Below are 20,724 nucleotides of genomic sequence, written 5' to 3' on the forward strand. Positions count from 1 at the left end.
GACTTACTCCCTGGTCTGCTAGATATGTGGAGCGGCAATCTCCTGGACTCAGGTTATTGATAATTTACATGATTAAATTACATTATCTAGTGAGACCACAGCTAGAGAGAGTTGTAGATGGATGAATTTCATCCCGTCATCCAACAGTCTAGATCAGGGGTCCCCAAACTACGGTCTCCACAATGATACTGGTAGTTACTCTGGCCCATGTCATTTTCTGTTACAGACCAACCCGGCCCCACATTAAAGAAAGGAAAAATGATCTGGCCCTCGCAGGTCACGGTTTGGAATGGAAGGGAGATAACAGGACAACGGCGGATATCGCTATTTAAAAACATAAGACGTAGTTAAGGCAGCAGGCATGTGTTGCTTAGGCGGCCGCCTTAACTGAAAAGTGCTGCGGGAAACCCTGGCTTCTGTCATTGTTCCTGCCCTTGCATGTTAAGACCTCTTAGGTAAATAAAATTAGCCTTTCCAGTCCACAAGAATGAATATACAGTACAAAATCATATGGGTTGAACACTGACATGAACCATATCAGGATCCAAAATATGCTTACAAGAAATATGGCCAGGCAAATTCTTGCTGGCCAAATTTGAGTCATCCATTTTACTTCGATTGCAATGTCAGATTGCTAGGACAACAGTGAATCCATTTCCTCACTCTCCATCACCCAAGCCTCTGGCCAGAAAAAGGCTTTTTAAATTTCTAAATCAATAGCTATCCATTTGATCAGTGTTCAAAACTGTTGCACCTTTTTTTGGGATGCACTTTCACTTCTGTATCTATTATGACTTGGATGACATACTGTATTGCGCCACAAATCAGTCCTTCAATGTATGCAAGTGTCAATAATTGGTCAACAAAATAAGATAAGTAGTTATATTCATAACATTTTTATTTTGGAAATGTCTTTAATGAGTCATAAAAGGAGGGTTAGGGTGCCATTCTAATAAAACCTAATCAATTCTCTACTAGAATTTGCTAATACGGGTCATTGGATCCAGGGAAGAACTAACAGATGACTTCCTTTAAGGGTAAACAAATGAATAGCTCAATCTGAGGCATAATGCTTGGATGGGATAATGATACCCTAAGGTTTCAAGTTGCAAAAAAAGGCCACTTTAATGGTGAACCTAGGGGGAAACCACTCAGACATAAATACCACAAATCAATGGAGTGTCTAATCAAGGTCTGCATATTCATTATGACCTAATAGAGGAGGATGTATGGCCATGTTTATTCAGTGAACGGAAAATACACTAAAATAACAAAATGGCCATGCCGAGATACGATATAGGGGATTGGGTTGACTGCATTTTGCTTTTTCCTCTAGGTCTCCCTGTATATAGTGGTTCTCTATGATTAACACACAATGTTGCTGTGCATGTCAAGGTTATCCACAGTCACCATTGTTGCCTTGCCACTGACCACCTTTCAGAATGCAACTCCATTACTACACTGCAGTAGTAGCAGTAGTACGGAAAGCATCAAGGTGCCAAACAGAAGAAGCCTTTTTCATTCTTATGAAATATGGTACCACATTGTCTTGGTACCTAAGGACCTCCAATCAAAGTGGATTGTGCACAAAGAACTATTGTACATTTATATATATCCGTCACAATGCTTTTTCTAATGCAACCAGGGGTGGAGCAAGGGTTGTGTCTCAGGGGGGGCGGAAACGGATTGGGGGGCCCCGTTAATATTTTGCAGTGCAATAAAATACAACAATAAAAAGTAACCAATGGCAACCTCTATTGTGAACAGCACATATTAGCCTATAATAAATGTGTTCAGTCATCATAGCCCATAATGTGCGAACAAAATGTAGGCAAGAATAGGCTCGCATTCAGCATTCATTAGAATCTCTCACATACTGTGGGCCTACGCAAATCCATGCATACAGTGGGTTTAATGATCTATCCATTTACCAAATACATTATATTCAAATTCAATGAAGAGGTCATAAGCCCCCCAAAATGAAGTTAAAGACAGTAGCCTATAGTCATTCTAAGAGTGACAACTTATAATAAACAAACATAGGCCTATATAACAATTCTTTCAACAACAATTTGGGTCGAGCTATACGCGTGAACCAAGCTCCGATGACGCGTGACGCGTGCAGTAGGCCACCTACAGCCGGCATGCTACAATTGAACTAAAATTCCATTAGACTATAATCATTCTAGTTTCCAAACTGACATGTATTGGGATATTCAAAACCAGCAAACTCATAGCCTAAACACAGGTCGAAACACAAACACACTATTTAACTTTAGTTTTACAAAGGCAGAATATAGGCTATGCAGACATACGACACAACAAATGCCCTTGCCTATTTAAATCATCATCTGTCTGTTCTTATCATTAGCAAATCTGGCGATTACTTTGTTAATGTCAATCTCGATGTCCCTCTCGATGCACAGCAGCACTAAGTTGGACAGGCGCTCCTCTCCCATTCTTGACTGCAAGAAACTCGTTATCAATTTCAGACGGCTGAAAGTCCTCTCTGCCACTGCAAGTAAATGCAATAGAGAATGGAAAGCTTGGGGAAAGCACGGTCCATGTCGTTGTCAATGAGAAATGGTAGGATGCTGTGTGTGTTTAGTTCATGTTTTTCCATGCTCAGCTCACGGTACATAATAGCCGACGAAATGTAACAAATTCGTCAACCACATCATCAGCCTTAGACATTTACATGTATTCATTTAGCAGACGCTTTTATCCAAAGCGACTTCCAAGAGAGAGCTTTACAAAGTGCATAGGTCACTGATAATAACAACAAGATAGCCCCAAAGCATTGCGGGTAAGAAAAAAGTAAGTGCTAAAGGGAAGAAACCATAAGAGCATGTAGTTAAGCAAGTTACAATTTAAACAACAAGAATCTATAAGTGCAAGTGTACCTGTAGGAAAGCAATAAAAATAGGATTAACTAAAATAGAATACAACAGTTTAAATCAGCTACCACTAACCAACAAGAGCAACAGTCTAAGCAAGAGTCATTGTGATCCTTGAGGAAACAAGCATTGGGTGCCTAAGTACCGCTTTACTCCCGAACAAGTGCGTCTTGAGCCTTCTCTTGAAGGTGGAGAGACTATCTGTGTCTCTGATGGAGGTGGGGAGTTGATTCCACCACTGGGGGGCCAGGCAGGACAAGAGCTTGTGTTGGGACCGGGAGGTCTTGAGCGGTGGGACCACCAGGCGGTTGTCTGAAGACAGATCCTCCAAATAGAACTCCGCAAGCGGTCTAACTTTCCGAGCAGCATCAGGGTGACAAATGTTTCGGCCTATATATATTTAGTAAAATTGTCTGCCATACATACAATCAATGTTTTGTTGCCAAAGAGAAATTATGAAGAAAAAAAACAGATCGGGGCCCCCTTGGGTGGGGTTTTTGGCGCCCCCGCCCCCACCCTCCCTCCGCTACTGAATGCAACACTTTGGATCACTGTACTTCCCAGTCCACTACAATCTATTTATTTGACTTTTATTTTCTATACTCATACAGTAAATGGCTTCTGAAATAAAACAGAGTTGCGCAAATACTACTAAATGCCAACTAATAACGTCCCTCTGAACTGGAAAAACAACTATCTTAAATATGCTTGCTGGTTTCATGCATTTTAGGAACAGCTGCCCTTTCAAATGCCTTTTTTTTTGGGGGGGGGGGAGGCCACATACATCTTTTTTTTTGTTCCATTACCTCCAACCCCCATTTTGAGTCACCAGATCCACCCCCCCACCCCCCCCCCCCTGCGCTATGGGACCTCACACTTTACAAATTAAGCACTGGAGATGGGTAATAGCTAGTTAGGCCCTGTAGCAACAGATAATGTAATAACGGCCAATAATGTAATGACAGCCAATAATGTAATAATTTCAATGTAATAAAACCAATAACGTAATAAAGTTCCTTAGCCAATAACGTATAACCTTTTGCCAATAACATAATAAGTTATTACGATAATGGCTGGTTATTACGTTATTGGCCTTGCATTAAAAAAAACAAAAAAATGTAATAACTGAGCCAATAATGTAATAACTGAGGTATCACTTTATTTGATCTTCAATTTCTGGAGCAAAAGTGTCACTCTTAGCCTTAATATTGCATCTTGCAACAGATGCTTAAATATCCGACTTTACAGATACCCCTCCACCCTCAAACCCCCCTCCATATGAGGCCTTGGAAAAGAGTGGATAAAGAAAATGACTTTTCAATTAATATTATGAAGATCTACAAGGCTGCTGGACACCACAGCAGCCTTAGCATGCGTTTAAAATACTTATTTAGTAAGGACAGCTGCTGGATGAGGGCATGGATTCTTCTCAGTCATGTAGCCATAGGGCAGTTTAAAATTAAGGATGTATACTGGAGAAAGTAGGTCGGTGTACTATAAGGGAACCCTAAGAGTGAGATATAAATCCAAATGGACTCTTAATTGCTCCTTTAAGGCCTCCTGTGGAGGGAGGTTTGATGGTGGAGGGGTATCTGTAAGGTCGGATATTTAAGCATATGTTGCCAGATACAATTTTAAGGCTAAGAGTGACACTTTCTCACACAAGATAAAATAAAGTTATACCTCAGTTATTACATTATTGGCTCAGTTATTAGATTTTCAAAAGTTTTTGTTAATGCAAGGCCAATAACGTAATAACCAGCTATTATTATATGGCAACGACGGTACAAGCTTTCTTATGCCAGCCGCGTATTGCCATCCTCGCCGGTCAATATGGATCTGTATTGCCCTCTGACGTCAGCTTCAAAATGAGCGATATCGACGAGTCAGCTGCTGAGTTTTACTATCCAGATGATGCTGAAAAGATTTGTCATCGAAAGTGAGGATGAAGACTTTGAATCACTTGTGTCGTTATTTTGTGTTGAAATGAAAGCCATTTTAGCAGAACCAAGTTGTCCGCTTTCTATCACAAGTAATGAGTTGCTAGGCAACACATGAAACACACCGTGAGAAGACTTGAGAGCTAGCTACAATTAGCCTAGAGGTACCATTTATTTTCGTTTACAAAATGAAAAGAAGCTAAAAATGCCATATAATAAACTACTTACTAACCTCGACCGTTCGGCAAAGCCTCAGTTTGATATTTCCCGGCATGACCTCACTCTCAGTTAGTAAGTAGTTAATAACGTAATAAATTATTACATTATTGGCAAAAGGTTATTACGTTATTGGCACAGGAACTTTATTTCATTATTAGAAATGTATTACGTTATTGGTTTTATTACATTTAAATTATTACGTTACTGGTCGTTATTACATTATTGGCCATTATTACATTATCGGTTGCTACAAGCCCCCAGGGCCTAGGGGCTGTAACAAAGTAAAGATACCTGTTAATCTCCAACCCTATAAAAAAGTCACATTATTTAACAATTCCTCTGATGGTTGAGAACTTTAAATGGAGACAACAGTTAATAAATGTAACAATGCACCACATAACCATAAGACAGGATCTGTACTATGAATCACAGGATTTGAAGCTTAGCAGAAAAGCTGCTGCAGTAACTTTTGATTCAAGTAAGTGTTGCTTTCAGCAGGCACAGCCATGGCTAAAACTGCTGGCAAGGAAAATTTGCCAAAAGGAAGAGTGGAACCATGTAATCTTTCTTAATACAGTGTTCTTTGCACAATTTGATACACTCATAGGCTGCCAACTCTGTGCCTGTAGGTATTATTTAAACCTATGCAGCCTATTAAGTTCTCACAATTACATGTATAAACCATGAACACATGTCATTATATATTTTATTCTCTTTATCTAAACAACTAACTGACTCAACGTCTTAATAGCTTTATGTGACAAGATAGTATGGGTACAGACATTGAATCAAAAAGACAACTTGACCAGGGGCCGAACCAGACTTTTATATATGGGGTGGCCAAGGCTACTTCAGGGGGTCCACAGACCTAGACTGAAAATGTGTGTGTAACCTTAACCTGGCATCCAAGCAGTGTAAATTATTCATATACTAATGCTTATGAGAAATGTAAATAAAAATCACTTAAGCCTGTGTTCTTAAGTGTGGCCTAGTATGATCCACTAGGGTTACTTTAATCAAATTCTACATTTACTATGAATAGACTGTGTCTCTACATCTGAATTGCAACAAATGTCTTTCTTACACACACTGTGCTGTAGGCTACTCACAAACTGGAGAGACTTTGGTCACTCTGTTTTCATGAATATACTGTATAATCTGGGTATAACTGGGTTAGATCCTTTTTTTACATTAAACCATAACTATTAGTGTACACTCACACAAAAAATGCCACAGCCATCAAAACAAGAACATTCATGAATCAACAACCAACATTTTAAAGTGAGGCTTAATCTGAAAGAAGAAAAAAAACGTGTGTAGGCTTACATGTGTGGCCTACAAACACAAGCTAAACTTTGCATGAGACTGAATGCCTAGGATGCTCTGACCTGGTGCCTGTAGCTTTGGGGAGGGAGCTGCTCTGAGGTCTTGGGGTGGTTCAAGGACTGGGGTCTATTTCCACCTGATGCTGCTTGCTCAGCTTTTTGAAGAAGTCTGCTATCTCACCCTTTCTTTTAATGTTTGAAGTGAACCCGAATCAAAAATAACATGTAGGCCTACACATCCAATTACCCACATTTGAGTCCAATCTTAAACATATTCCCATTATTATCTTCAATCAACTACTAGATCATGGCTAGCCCTACACTGAAATATGTTATGTCAAACATGCATTATACGATAGCAAACAGGGTCTATCTGGCTGCAGTGTTAACCTTTTGTAACGTTAATAGATTGATAAGGCATCTCATCAAGGAATCTTATCAATTAAAGAGAAAAAATAGTGTAGCGACCCACACCGCAAGACGTGTGTTGGTTGTTAACCAGTAGTGTTTGAGGGGTCCGACATGCCAATCAACCTGCTGTCTGCTAATCACAGGAATGCCCAGAATGTTGGATGCCAGGCATCCTGGTGGATGGCAAAGGGGCATGGAGGGTGGTTGGGCAGGGGGGATGGAGGATTCGAAGTTAAGACCAGGTTTAGCGTCTGTTCTTTCTGTTACGTCTAGGTTTCGCAAAAGACAGCATTGTTTGTGCGCTAGGGCCAAACAGTGTACCGTGTACTGTGCTTGTGTACCGTGTGGTTAATAAATGTCAATTCCAGAATTTATCTTCTGCCTGGACGATTGTTGCTTTCTGACCAGGTAATTACAATAGATTTCAAATGGCTAAATACTGTTGTTGTTTTAAACTACACCAAGTAGGTACTGCACTGTTAGCTAGGCCTACTATAGTCCTAAGTGCTAAACAAAAACAGGGACATATTTCTCTTATCTGAATCTGTTATGTAACCAAATTGCCAATATGCATCTTTTTCTATGGCTCTGCGGCCCAGCAACGCAACTCAACTGAACCTTTCGTTCAGGAAGCCTCAACACCATTGCTAAACTTTAAAACGATAACTGTAATATGATGCTCTTGTTTTCCGTCGCTGGCGTTGTATCAGACGCTGGCGTAGTGATTTGTGACTGACTGGTGAACTGTGGAAATATCCTCGATTGAAAAAATGCGCTGCCAGATGTCAAAAGAAACGCTTTTAACAAGATAAATTAAATGGCAATCAGCATTCAATTGCCAGGGATAGCGAATGACATTTTGGGGTGGCACCTGGGGTGGCCAGTCCGATATCAGGGGAGTCCAGTGCCACGCTGGCCAACCCTGAAGCAAGAGCTTCAGGATTTGTCTGTCCTTGCAACAGAAATGCCAGGGAAAAGAGGGGGACAACATCTCTTTCGCCATCTTGGCAGCCATTCAAATAAATACTACTCACTAATTGAAAAAGGTAAACAAATTGCCTTAGGTTTTAACTGGCATACTGATCACTGCTACAACTGGAGACTGAACAGCCAGGGAAGGAGCATTTACCTGTATGGGATATAAAAAAGCTAGTTTTTTTAATTTGTTGTTGATCACAATCAGAATTTTTGGCTAAAAGGCTCATGACAATAGCAGCACAGTGAGAGCAAACAAAGCACAATTAGGTGCTCAAGGGCAAAACATATAATTTTGCGATATATATTTTTGGAAAGTTAAGCCATATTCTGCATAGTTCTATATTTTTCTTTTTTTTTTTTACTTCAGACTTCCTGTATGTTGCAAGGATTTAGGTATGGCACAGTGTTGCAAATTCCAACTTCTGCAGGTTCAAACTTACCTGTAGTGAAAAATCCATAAGCAGGCACAGTGATAAATCACTTCATGGCTAATAGCAGAAGGACATTTGTGACACGCTCTGGTGAAAAGGGGCCGTTGTTGGCAAAGGTAATTTTTCAGTTCAACAGATTGTGAAAGTGCAGATTGTACGCTTTCAAAGGTGTGTCATACATTGAAATCTGAAAATATTTGAAGATACGCATATCCGAATGTTGGTTAACCTGGAATGCTCTAGCAAAGAAATCCCACTTGAAAGATTCTAGACCTTTTCACACCTTCAGACAGGGTTTGATTGTTTTGTGTTAATCATTTGAAGCGCAGAGCACCAGTCATTTCTCACTGAAAGAAAAAAAATATCTTCACACTCAATCAAATTTCAGGATTCTGCTTTCTTGACTTATCCTAAATATTTGTGTTATATCACCCAGGATATATATTTTTCTAAATCAAACCGCTAACAGCAAGTTTATAGCCATTTTCCTCCTGTTTCTGTTCAATTGCTGCTGGCTGTGCATTTGGCCATTTTTTCCCTGCCTTTCAAGGCTGTAATTCACTTTTCTATCAGTAGGTGTCGCAAGGGCTCCCTTGCAGAATGTATGTAATTCAGACGGTTTTGACCTAAATCAGATTTTATATGTATCGCAAAATATGTATAGCCTATGCAAAATGATGAAAACTATTTACCTGAATTATATTAAGTGCATTTGCTTCACGACATAGCCATTTGAATGTAGACAGGTACGTGTAATCAGGGATGCAAACACATGTATGGTCAAAAAAGAGAGAGGGAACTGAAGCCCTCGTCCCGTGGCAAATATCCATATACTTACATTGCCACTAACCCCCTGACAGCCCACCCCTATATGCACAGAGTAAAATTACATTCTAAAAGGCAAAATTTATTAACTAATTTGTAATATTCAATTTCATTTTTTATTCCGAGACATAAACTCATTAAATGTCACATGATATGCCGTTTTTGGATGCTTTTAAATAGGCCTTAGTGGTTCCCTATTACCAGAGAATGTCTTATATAAGGAGAACTGCCATTCTCGAGAAACTTCCGGGTTCTGAACTGGTTGCAGTTCCACTCAAGTTCCATTTGAGGGTGCTAACGGTCGAGTGCAGAATGAATGGAGGTCTATGGAGCTATACCCCTCAAAATCCACTTTTCTCAGGATATAATTTTTTGTCTAGTAATTTGAATTCTGAATTCAAAAGGAGAGGCAAAAAAAATACAGGCTCTGCTATTACTGTATCTGAAGTATCTTTCCCGAAATTCAGCCTTGGTGCATAATTACAGCCACGACGAGCAGTCCCTAAATTAACTTCCCTCAAAACGCGCTGTTTCTGTAGCTTTAAATGCTATGAGGAGGAGAGGGGCGGCAACATGCGCTAATGTTTACAATGGATGTATCGCAATGGCTCGTAGTCCCCGTTGCTGTAAGATAACTCAAATTTAGACATTCTCATCTGACCACCCTGGTTTGCAGAGGTGCACACTCAATCATTTCAATGAGGAAAAGGCGGATATCGCGAGCCATAACACCAACAGCAGAACGGTTATCCAAATAACAAAGAAGTGTACAACACTCGCGTTACAGCGTTTGTATTCACACACAAACACACACACTTGATGCCATCTACCTTTACATTAGCGACAGTAACTCAGCTGGCTCGTAGCCCCGTTGCTGTAAGATGCTTTGAATTTGCCCATTCTCTACTGATCACCCTGGTTTGCAGAGGTGCACACTCATAATAATTTAAATGAGGGGAAAGGCGGATATTTCAGCAAGGCCAGCTTTGTGTTGGCTCAAGTTGAGGAAACAGTAGTGGCTGAAATGTTTGGCGCAGACATACAAAACTTTGGGAAGTTGTGTCAGCGCATTTCCAGTGAAAATAAAGTTAAGATACTGGTTGTGCAGAGGCTTGGATGAAGGAACAATAAAAAAATACTTTTGTTTATATTTGTACATCCAAACACTGAGCAACTGTTATGCTGAGAAACTGTTATGCTTTGTTCGTTTGCTAGCCATGATGTCTCTCCAGGAAAAAACGATATCAAACTTGCCTTCGCACGATCGTAGCTCAGTTTTTCATGGGCGGGCCAGATTATCTGGGCGGGCAAAGCAGAGAGAAGGGCGGTAGCCTGGCTCCTTGCGACGTCACAAGGAGCAGATTTTCAAACAGAGCGTTCAAGCCTTCATTTTCTCAAAGGCGGAGAATAACACCCAGGGCTTGGTTTACACCTATAGAAAATTCTAGCCACTGGGGGACCAAAGGAAGGCTAGGGGAACTATTAATGTTAAATAACCTCCTAAAGTTAAGTTTTCATGTCATGTGACCTTTAAATTATCTACCACTTCTTCTGGTTTTACTCCTTCTTCCTCTTATTCCTGGCCACCTCTAAGGGCACTAAATGTTGATTATCCTAGCCAGCTCCTTCAGCTGAGTAACAGCCTGGGAATGGCCCCTCACCACAAGATCAATGGAGGACAAGGCCTGTAGGTTATTACTTTTGAGAGGTAGTTTGTTCTACTTGCCACAAGGTGCGTATGCTTCGGTCACCTTCTTAATAAAAACGGGGTACTCAATTAGAAACTCAAAAAGGTCCACTCACCAAATTTCCATTCAGTCCAGGGTCCGGAACGGACCATGGTTTATTTCTCTGGCCCATACCTCTCCCATTGACTCACATTCAAAATTGACTTAGGTTTAGGAGGGCACAGTGCCCGTGCCCCTGGGCATCTTTCTCCCATAGACAGAGTTCTGGGGGTAATTTTGTTAAAAGTGTCTATGCTTTGTGTCATAGTGACATTTCACGTTAGCACTACCACTTTTGACAAGGGAAACCGTCTCATTGCAGATTAAACACATCGGTTTTGTGCTCCCCACTGGCAACACAAATGCGTACTTGTCAGTCCATTCTGTCTGAAATTTGCGATTTTTCGATCAACTTTTCGCTGGGTTTTGTCACGCCATGATTTTTGCTAAGGAAGAAACAGGTAGGCTAGCTACCGTTAGCAAATCGATTAGCCTGCATTGTTGCGAATGACACACACAACCTGCGTTACCCACAGAGGTTGCGACCAACGTTGAGTGAGTGAGTTGTCATGGTGATTACAGTTATTACAACTCCTGATTGGAGCTTTAGATTGGACACGGAAGATATAAAGCACATCTAGTAGGAAAAAAATATAGGCTATAGCACAAAATCACGCACCAATGAATTGCGTCTATGTATTGCGGTCCGGATCGGAGTCCGTTTATTGAGTACCCACCGCACAGTAAAAGATACGCAGCAAGAAGAAACACTACTGGTTCATGCTTGCGGTAATAGACTACTGCTGATTTGCTTATTTCCTATTTACTTGTTTGGTGGAGGCAATCCAGAATTACTTTTGGTGCAATTATAATCAGCCAACCCCCCAGACCCCCCCCCCCCCCCAAAAAAAAAGTATTTGGATCTACACGATTCACGTAAGTCACCCAAACTGACGTGAAAAAAGCGGGAGGCGCCGAAAAGCGCGCTGTTTGCCTCCCTGTGTAATTCTTTTGTTATGACATTACCAGCAATCATATACGCGGACCACAAATAAATAAATGCATTTCTGAAAGATCAAGAGGTACAAATGAGTAAATAAGTATTCTACAACAACTTAGAAAGCTAAAAGAAATGTAGGCCTATTCTTGAGGTGGTGAAAAGCATTGGAATGCTTGGAATGTTGACGGTAACTTGACTTTAGACGTACCTTGAAGGGAACAGCCTTAAACATGTATTCACGGTTTACCAGATCAAACAAATAAATTAATCCTGTGCACAATGCCCGAGACTAGCCTATTCATTCTATTAACTCTGTGGATGTAGGGTAAAACAAATGCATTACAAAAATGTAAGCCAAACATGCAGAAGGCATGCTTGAATGTTGACAAAACTACTTGTGAAACACTATATATTAAAAGTATTTGACTCAAGGCCAAATCTGCCAATTTACTGAGAAGGGTGAACCTGCAGAGCCGGAGACCCCGGAGAGCCGTGGAGCTGCAGTTTCAGGACCGCAGTTCTATGACCCTCGTTTTATCTGACAGCGCTACGTAACAAATGGGACAATGCAAAACAATCATCTAGCATGCCCATCCACACCAAAGGAAGCATTTTCATGCAGCCCATCCAGCATAGAAGTTCACCACCAGCAGCAGAGAAGGAAGCGGTGGATCCTCCGCAGCACAACCATCCCACATCACTCAAAAAAAACGTTTTCTTGATGATATTAAATAAATTAAAGTATAACAGATTAGAGTTAAACTTGTATTTCCTCAGATAACTTTGATATTTATGTATAATAGAGCATAGAATAAAATAATTAAACGAATCACAGATTACGTACATTGCAAAGTTGCAAGTATTTTGACAGAACCCTGTGTGTGTGTGGAATTTAATTATCTGCAGTATGAATCAATGATTAACTCATGTTTAGTAGTTGTAATCCCAACAGATGTGGTTAAATTCTGTTAAAGGCACTAGAGATATTCCACAAACATGAGCCTAGCATGTACTTCTAGTTTTTCCAGATGGGAGTGCATGATGCAGGAAAGTAACGGCAGCATCATCGAGACTTCTACAAATTCATGTAGGCAAACTGGAGATGATCTGCCAGGTTCTGGATTGTCTCTTGTAGTTACTAAAGTATCAGACATTCAAAACTCTTCATCACCACTGATGTAAGAGCTACATGTTGGAAGTAATTTGGAAGTCTGGGTTTGCTCTTCTTTGGAACAAGGCAGATGGCAGAGGTCTTCCAAAGAGCTGGAACTGTGTGTTCTTCCAAGGACCAGTTGAACAGTTCACAGAGGACAGGGCCAGTTGTTTGTAGCAGGTTTCCAGGAGCTTGTTATTTCTGATGTTATCAGGACATAATGCTTTGTTGACTGGCTCTTTGGTGAAGTTAAGCCCATCAAAGCAACTCTAGAACGAGTTCAGAGTATCTGCAAAGTTGCCCCAATCCTTAAGGCTCATGTTGCAGGGTGTACATTGGTTCTCTGTAGCCCCAGAAAACCTTTAACGCCACTCCATCTCATATCTGTCTACATTGATGTATTTTCCACCTTTTTGGGGGGGCTATTTTAGCTTCCTTCATTTGCTTAGGCCTACTTCATTTATTACATTGATATATTTTCCAAATTGTCTTTAGACTATTTTATCTTCCTTAATTTGCTTACTTTATTTTATAAAATTACACTGAATCTTGACATCTATGAAATATGTACATTTGTTTCAAATTTTATGTGATTTTAATTTCTTTAATTATCCAATATTTGTTATCCGAACATGTTTTCAAATATTATGCCTTTCTATGTTATCAGAAAATATTTACAAATATTATACCTTTCTATAAAATGGTGTCATCAAACATCATCACATATGCCGTTTTCCTTGTTTTTTGCCTCGCAAACCATTCGAATATATTGTCGCCATCTAGTGACACTGCCTTCCAATTCGCTAGGTGGCGCTGTCAGGGTCCTAGAACTGTGGTCCTGAAACTGCAGGTCTCCGGCTCTGCAGGTTCATACTATTGAATTCAATAGGGTGATTAGGAGGAATGAATGATTGCCGAAGGCCACTTCAGTTTCCAACCTTGCCTTGGCCAGAAGCTCCATCTAGTGATCATTAGGCCACCATTGACCATTTATCCACGCTAAAAGTAGCGTAAGGAAAACCGGATGCACTGTGATGTAAATCAAATCACATCAGGCATGACGCCCCCACAACTACACTGGAAGTAAACAAGAACAACTTAGAGTATTTAGTGATCCTAAACATGCTGTTTTAAAATAAAAGCTGTAAAAAAGTAAAATTTCCTAGCGGAAAAATCGGAATGCCGACAATTGCACCTTATCACCAAATCATGTCACATTTGGTTGCATACTAAAGTTATTCCTTTTCGCACAGTTTACACAGTGTGGCTCTTAGGTGGGAAATCTCACCACCAATTCACTAAGAAAGCCCTGCCGCCACAAAAAGCCATGATTACATAAGACCAGAAGTCAGCTGTCAGTCAAGCAACATCATAACCTATAAGGTCGTACGAAACTACCGCTCTCTGTCTTACCGTGGATCACTGTCAAGTTGCCAACGATTCTTGCTTTTCCCAAGTTGTTGCTGGCTTCACAAATGTATGGGCCTGCATGCACTTCTGTGGCCTTCTTGATGTGGAGCTCAGACACTTTACCTCTGTAGGTTAACACAAAAAAAACGTTGAACATGCAAACCACTGGCATTGTACCACTTTCAACATTTAACACATCTGCACTTAATTAAAACACGAGAGCCACTGTAGAACCCAACTGGAACTGGATTTCTCTGCAGTGAAAACACTAGTGAAATATACATACAGTGCCTTTAGAAAATCATTAAACCCTATCAAATTCCTTACCTTTTGTCACATTACACCGTGGAAATTATTTTATTAAAATCAAACTTTTGCCAGCTGTATTTACACATTATAACCCAACACCTAAGTGATAATAATAACCTGAACAATTATTACAATTTAATTTGTTAAATTCCTAGTTTTTTGGGCCATTTTTGCCGCGAAAACTGCGCTTTTTTGAAAACACAATTGAAAATAACACGTTGAAGCATCTTAAGTTTCACTTTACGTTTCTGTGTGGATGAGCAACTTTTGGAAAACGCCAGTGTGGACAGACAGCGAAAACGCTGTTTTCAAATGTAGCCTTAGATGTTTCCATGCTCCAACACACCTGAGGCCTGTTCCATGAAAAAAAAACGCTCAAAAAAGCTGGACTTTAAAATCACAAACCTGACTTGAATTAACCAGGGCTAAAAGCAGTTCCATAAAGGCCCATTCTAGTTCACGCAATCCCACTAATTATAATAATAATTATAATTAATTGCGGGTGCAACTTATTCTTAAGCAGCTAGAGAGGTAGAACATGGATCATATTGATCCTCCACGGCAAAACGCAATGTTCACAGCAACGTGACTTCATCCAGAAAGTACATTCCCCTTAAGCCGTGAACTACGACAGCTCCCTCATCCACCACTTCATAAAAATAAAAGGCTGCGCCATGATTGACATGAACGATAGGCTACGTAGGTCGAAGTCCTTTTTATAGACCTTTCCTTCATCGATTAAAACAACTGACACCCTCTAAACACACCTAAATTGACTTTTTTGACATTGTTTTAAATAAATAGCCTACTTTAATAAATACATTATCCAGTAGCTTAACATTTTGTTTTTTTTGTCAGGAAAATGGAGGATAGATGTATGGATTTAGGTTTGTTTTGCAATTGTAGGCTACTGTTAACAATTACGTTGCTATGATAATTATACTCTGATAATTTAGATTGAGATATAGGCCTAAACATTTGAAATCACAAACTACTATACAGCCATACGTTTAACGTAGGCTATGTAGGTTTGTATCATTCTGAAATAATTGTTTAATGCATTAGGCTAAATGTTGTAGCATATGTATTTCAGTAGATTTTCTATAAATGTAGCCTACATATTGAAGTGATGCTAAAAAATTAATAATAAAAAAAGAATGTACATGGTAAATCATCGTTTTCCCATTGAATCACTGTTACAGGAAAGTCTGGTTAGGCAACAACACAGGCTAAGTCTGACAGGTGTCCTGCCCCGGACCAGGCTAGTTTTGCCGCATAAGTTGCCATAGTAACTGAGATAAACTCAGTTGAGCTGGCTTTGTGGAAGCGAAAGAACTGGAAATGAGTCTAACTGACATTACCCTGGTTTATTCAGTAAACTCGCTTGATGGAGCAGTTTTCTAATTATGAAACTAATTATGAAATTATGGCTTAGACTGTTGTCACATGCACAGACCGACCAATCTCACAGAGCTGGCCTGCATGGCAGGGTGGCAAGAAAGAAGCCTCTTCTGAAAAAGGGCCACAAAGAGTCTAGTTTGCACTTTGCAAAATACCTAATAAAATGCAAGATTCTACTGCCATGTGGCAAAAGGTTTTTATGGTCAAATGAGACAGAGATTTAACTTTTTGGACTGAACTGCAAGCGTTATGTTTGGCGAAAGCGAAATACCCTAAACACACCATACCAACTGTGAAGCATGGTGATGGCAGCATTATGTTTTGGGGGTGTTTCTACTCAGCAGGGACAGGGCAATTGGTCAGGATTGAAGGAAAAATGTATACTGCCAAGTACACTCAAATTCTTGAGGACAACCTGCAAAACACTACAAGACAGTTGAAGATGGGAAGGTGGTTCACCTTCCAGTTGGACAATGACCCTAAACACACCGCCCAAACAAACTATGCAGTGGCTTAAGGATAGGAAGGTGACCTAAATCCAATTGAAAATCTGTGGATGAACTTGAAGACAGCAGTCAATAATAATACATTTCAATCACCACTCACCACAAAATCTGACTGAACTAGAACACTTCTGCAAGGAAAAATTGTCAAATACTTCCCAATCTAGGTGTGCAAAGCTAATAGAGACATCCAAACAGACTGATGGCTGTAATTAAAGAAAAATCTGGGTCTATGAAGTATTAAATCATGGGACAGATCACTTTTCCAACTGTAATTAACGTGTAATTCATTTTTACGTTTCTGAAGTGTTGCCTTTTTATGTTACTTAAATGTTTTAAGGCAGAATGTGTAAAAGCTGGAACAAAATTGATTTGAGGGTTTTGATTTCAGGTTGTAAGACTTCAGGTTGTAAGACTATTTCAAAGGAGTATGATGATTTCCTATAGGCACTTTAAAGTATCTAATTATTTTACAAATGCACTGACTTCATAGGATCACACTCCACTATGAATAAAACTATGTTCATAATCAAACAAGTTTACTCAATAAACAAACAATGTCCCAAATTAATAAATATCCTACAGACCCATTTACAGTTCATGAACCTTGTTTAGTTTTTGGCTTCACGGTATGTGCTTGCCAATCCTACTTACATAAACAACCATATGGTAGTAAGTTAGTAGTTAGATAGTTGGGGAATGTGTACTGTTACCAAGTCTATCTGATGCTACCAGAGCCATTTTGGAAAAAAAGAGTGGATGTAGATGTAAATAACATTCATGTCACCTTTGCATGACACAAAACCGTGCAAATAACTCATGCGCTGTGTGTGTGCAAGAAAACTGTTTCCATGAAGAAAAAAAAATGCTATTTCCAAAGTAGAAGTTTATCTATTGTCTCATGTTTAAGTGGGAAGGACTGGGAGGACTTACCTTCTCCTTTTTCGAACTTTAATGTCTTGCTTGTTGTCACCGTTGGTGAACTCCTTTCCATCTTTGAACCACCTGACTTTTGGCATGGGATTCCCTGCTGTAAGCTCACACTTCAGGAAAGTCTTCCTTCCCTCCACCACCTCAATATTCTTCATCTCCTTAAGCTTGGGCTCCGCTATAAAACAAGCAGTTCCATTGTTAGTTGTGATTTCTTTCTTTTTTTTATCAATTTATCAAAGTAATGATTTCCCTCAACAAAGATGTCATAACATTAATTAATTTTCAATAGTATCGATAATGTTGATAGAGAATAATTAGGAACAGCAGTCCATTTAATTTCTGTGATGCAGCAGGAAGTTGCGGAGAAATGGTAGCCTACGCTCACTAAAATATTATGACTGAGCACCTCGAGTGGAGTAGCTAATGTTAACCGTGGAACGTTAGTCATGGCGAGAAAGCAACTTCCAATGAAGAAATAATAGCTAAAAAGGGTTTGTCTTCTTCAGTTATTTGGAAGTGGTTTGGCTTTTTGAAATTCGACAAACAACAGAGCAACGTTGGGTGCAAATTGTGTGGTAAACAAACCGATGGCTACCAAGTCTGGCAATACGACAAAACTTTTTTACCACCTGAAGTGAAATCACTCGTTGGAACATGCAGAAAGTGTGAGTTTGCAACAATGGTATTGATAAAAAGCAAGTTTTTAAAAAGCTTAAGTTACTTGACCCCAGGTACGTGCTCCCTGGCCGCAAACATTTCTCTCCCACCGCGCTCCCTAAACTTTATGCCGAGTGTAGGGAAAAAGTTGAAGAGAGATCTGTGGTCTATTATCATAATTATCATTATCGAATGGAAATATAAATATATATAATCATAATTTTTTACCCAAATCGCCCAGCCCTAATACCAATTGGTATTATTGAAGGGGGGGAATAATCAACCAAAATAATGTTTCCAAACTTTTTTTGAGGAGTTTATTTGTGGCGGTAGGTAGTAAAGAATTGTTGTAAAAATGTAGGGCTCAGCCCAAGCCTATGTTCTAGTATCGGTAAGATGTGAATGTAGATATGGACTTCAACAAGTAATGCGAGCGCGCAAAAAATGTATTTGCATTAATTTGCGCTCTAAATCGTTTTGGGAGCTTTATGTAATATAAACGTTACGTTGCACTCATTTTGTTATAACCGCCGAATGTATTTAACTATGAATATTATTATATTTAACGGAATGTATACGTTTTGGACACATTTGTGCAGATAATCATGACACTAAACGTTCGTAAACTCCAGATTTATTCTCTTGCCGATTCTCTGAAAAAGCAGCTCGTCCCGCGCATTGCTTCAGAGCGTGCATGTTTTTTTGCCATGTTACAGTAAAAAATATATAATCATATATATTTTTTTTTAATCTAGATTAATCTCACTAATCTTGGAATTAATCTAGATTAAAATGGCTCATTTGAATTCCACGGAAGGCATTCAGAATGTGTGCTACCCAAATAATGACTAAAAGTAAGTCTTTGAGAAGGGGTTTCTCAAACTAGGTGAGTGAGGAGATTAGTTGAGATTAGATTACTTGGCTGATAGAGCTGTGCTGACGGGCTTGCCTCGGTTGCACTCAGACATAGTAGTTTGATGACGACTCTTCCCCTGCGCTACATCAGTGCTTGGCCCGGCATCTTCCGCATTAGGTAAGGGATGCTTTGCGTTTAGTTGGTATTTGAGACTAGAAGAACTCGTACAGTAAACTAATTCCGCATCACACAAGGTGCGAACAACCTTAGTCTTGTCGAGGTTTCCATTGGGAAGCTTATACATTTTCCCTGAAGCAAACCCGGCGGCTTCATAGCTTCATCCATGTTAGCACGTCACGTTTGATGTGGTAATTTCTAGGGCTGTCCCCACTTAGTCGACTATTCGATTTTCTGGTCGATATGCTCTTGGTCGACTAAGATTTTTTTAGTCGAGTTGCCTTATGGCAGTGTGAGATCATGTGAGATTCTTGCTTGTGTCATCATTGCTGAATTAACGAAATGTTCAACAGAAATTGTAGATTATATTATTTCAGACAAATAATCAAACTCTAAAAATATATAATTTAAAAGAAAAGGTGTTACTGTTTTCCCTTTTGTTAATATGCGCTTTGTTTTGGTTTGGTATTTTGCACACGGCAAATATGATGTCGAATATGATGTAGCCTACCACCTGAAGTTGGTCTAGCCCTACTTCGCTCATGCTAACGCCCTGGGTTGAAAAATAAATATGCCTATTATAAGAATCACATCCAAATCGAATGACATTATCTTCTCCGGCCAAGACAACAACATATTTCTCTGTTGCAACGTTCCCCACTCAGCTTCTACGCAAGTTCGCATACTGCAAGTTCAGGCAGTGATAAGCGAGCTCTCATGATTTGCATGTTGAAACAAACAATATTTTGAATTTGTAGTACATTGTAAGAGATACTAAATACCATTGGCATTCGGTTACAACAGGACTGGTGATACAAGTCTTATTATTAGTAGGCTATTAGCGGCTGAATCTGCAATGTCCAGCAGCCATTGAGTCAGATCGCGAAAATGTTAGTACGTTTTTTGTTTTGTTTTGTTTTAAAGCGTTTCAAAGTTCGATTAGTTGATTTTTGGTCGTTTTTGTTGAGTCTTGGTCGACCAAAGAAAATCGTAGTTGGGGACAGCCCTAGTAATTTCATACACAAGGCATACACACAGGTTCAAAGACTCGTTCTCGCCCCCTATAGTGCAATTCGCCTAGGTATACATCCGCGCTAAAATATCAAGGTGAAAGTCATCATTGCTTGCGTAGTATAGAACCAGCTCCCAACCCAACTTTGAGAATAGATTAACGGCGATATTTTTTTTTTTAATCGCCCGATAGGTGTCTCACATTAACGCAGCACGTTAACACCGATAACTGCCCACCACTAAATAATAATAATAAGTTAATACATTTGTGGCGGTCATTTTTTGCAGCAGCAGGCCACCACAAATACATTTATGTATGGGAAACACTGATGTTGGTGCTTTTGAGTGTGGCTCAGAGACTTTAAAAGGCTTGTTCCACATAACACTGCAACCAGGACTGACTATCACAATTAAGCCCCAGAAACAACTGACATTGTTATTTGTGCCATTTTGTCAACCCAAAACATTGGTTTGCCTGTTTGGTAAAAAATATGAATTCCATGAGAAGTATGAATGAAAGAGTCATACGCCCTATGACCAGAATAAACTGTACTTCTAACC

The 20,724-nt window shown here is 39.7% G+C and overlaps 1 protein-coding gene across 5 annotated transcripts in view; it reads right to left on the reverse strand.

The window, feature by feature from the left end:
* The window catches only part of nrg1 (neuregulin 1), a 175,459-nt gene that overhangs the window by 66,622 nt on the left and 88,113 nt on the right, over positions 1–20,724 (reverse strand). For all 5 annotated transcript variants that reach the window (XM_084693501.1, XM_084693499.1, XM_084693498.1 and 2 more), the window contains exons 2-3: positions 17,463–17,637; positions 14,320–14,441 (exon numbers count right to left, since the gene is read on the reverse strand). In XM_084693501.1, the coding sequence (XP_084549627.1) occupies positions 14,320–14,441; positions 17,463–17,637 (297 nt within the window). The remainder of the gene's footprint in view (positions 1–14,319; positions 14,442–17,462; positions 17,638–20,724) is intronic.

The sequence above is a fragment of the Hypomesus nipponensis genome, chromosome 27 (assembly GCF_054491055.1).
Source record: "Hypomesus nipponensis isolate SF chromosome 27, ASM5449105v1, whole genome shotgun sequence".
NCBI lineage: Eukaryota > Metazoa > Chordata > Actinopteri > Osmeriformes > Osmeridae > Hypomesus > Hypomesus nipponensis.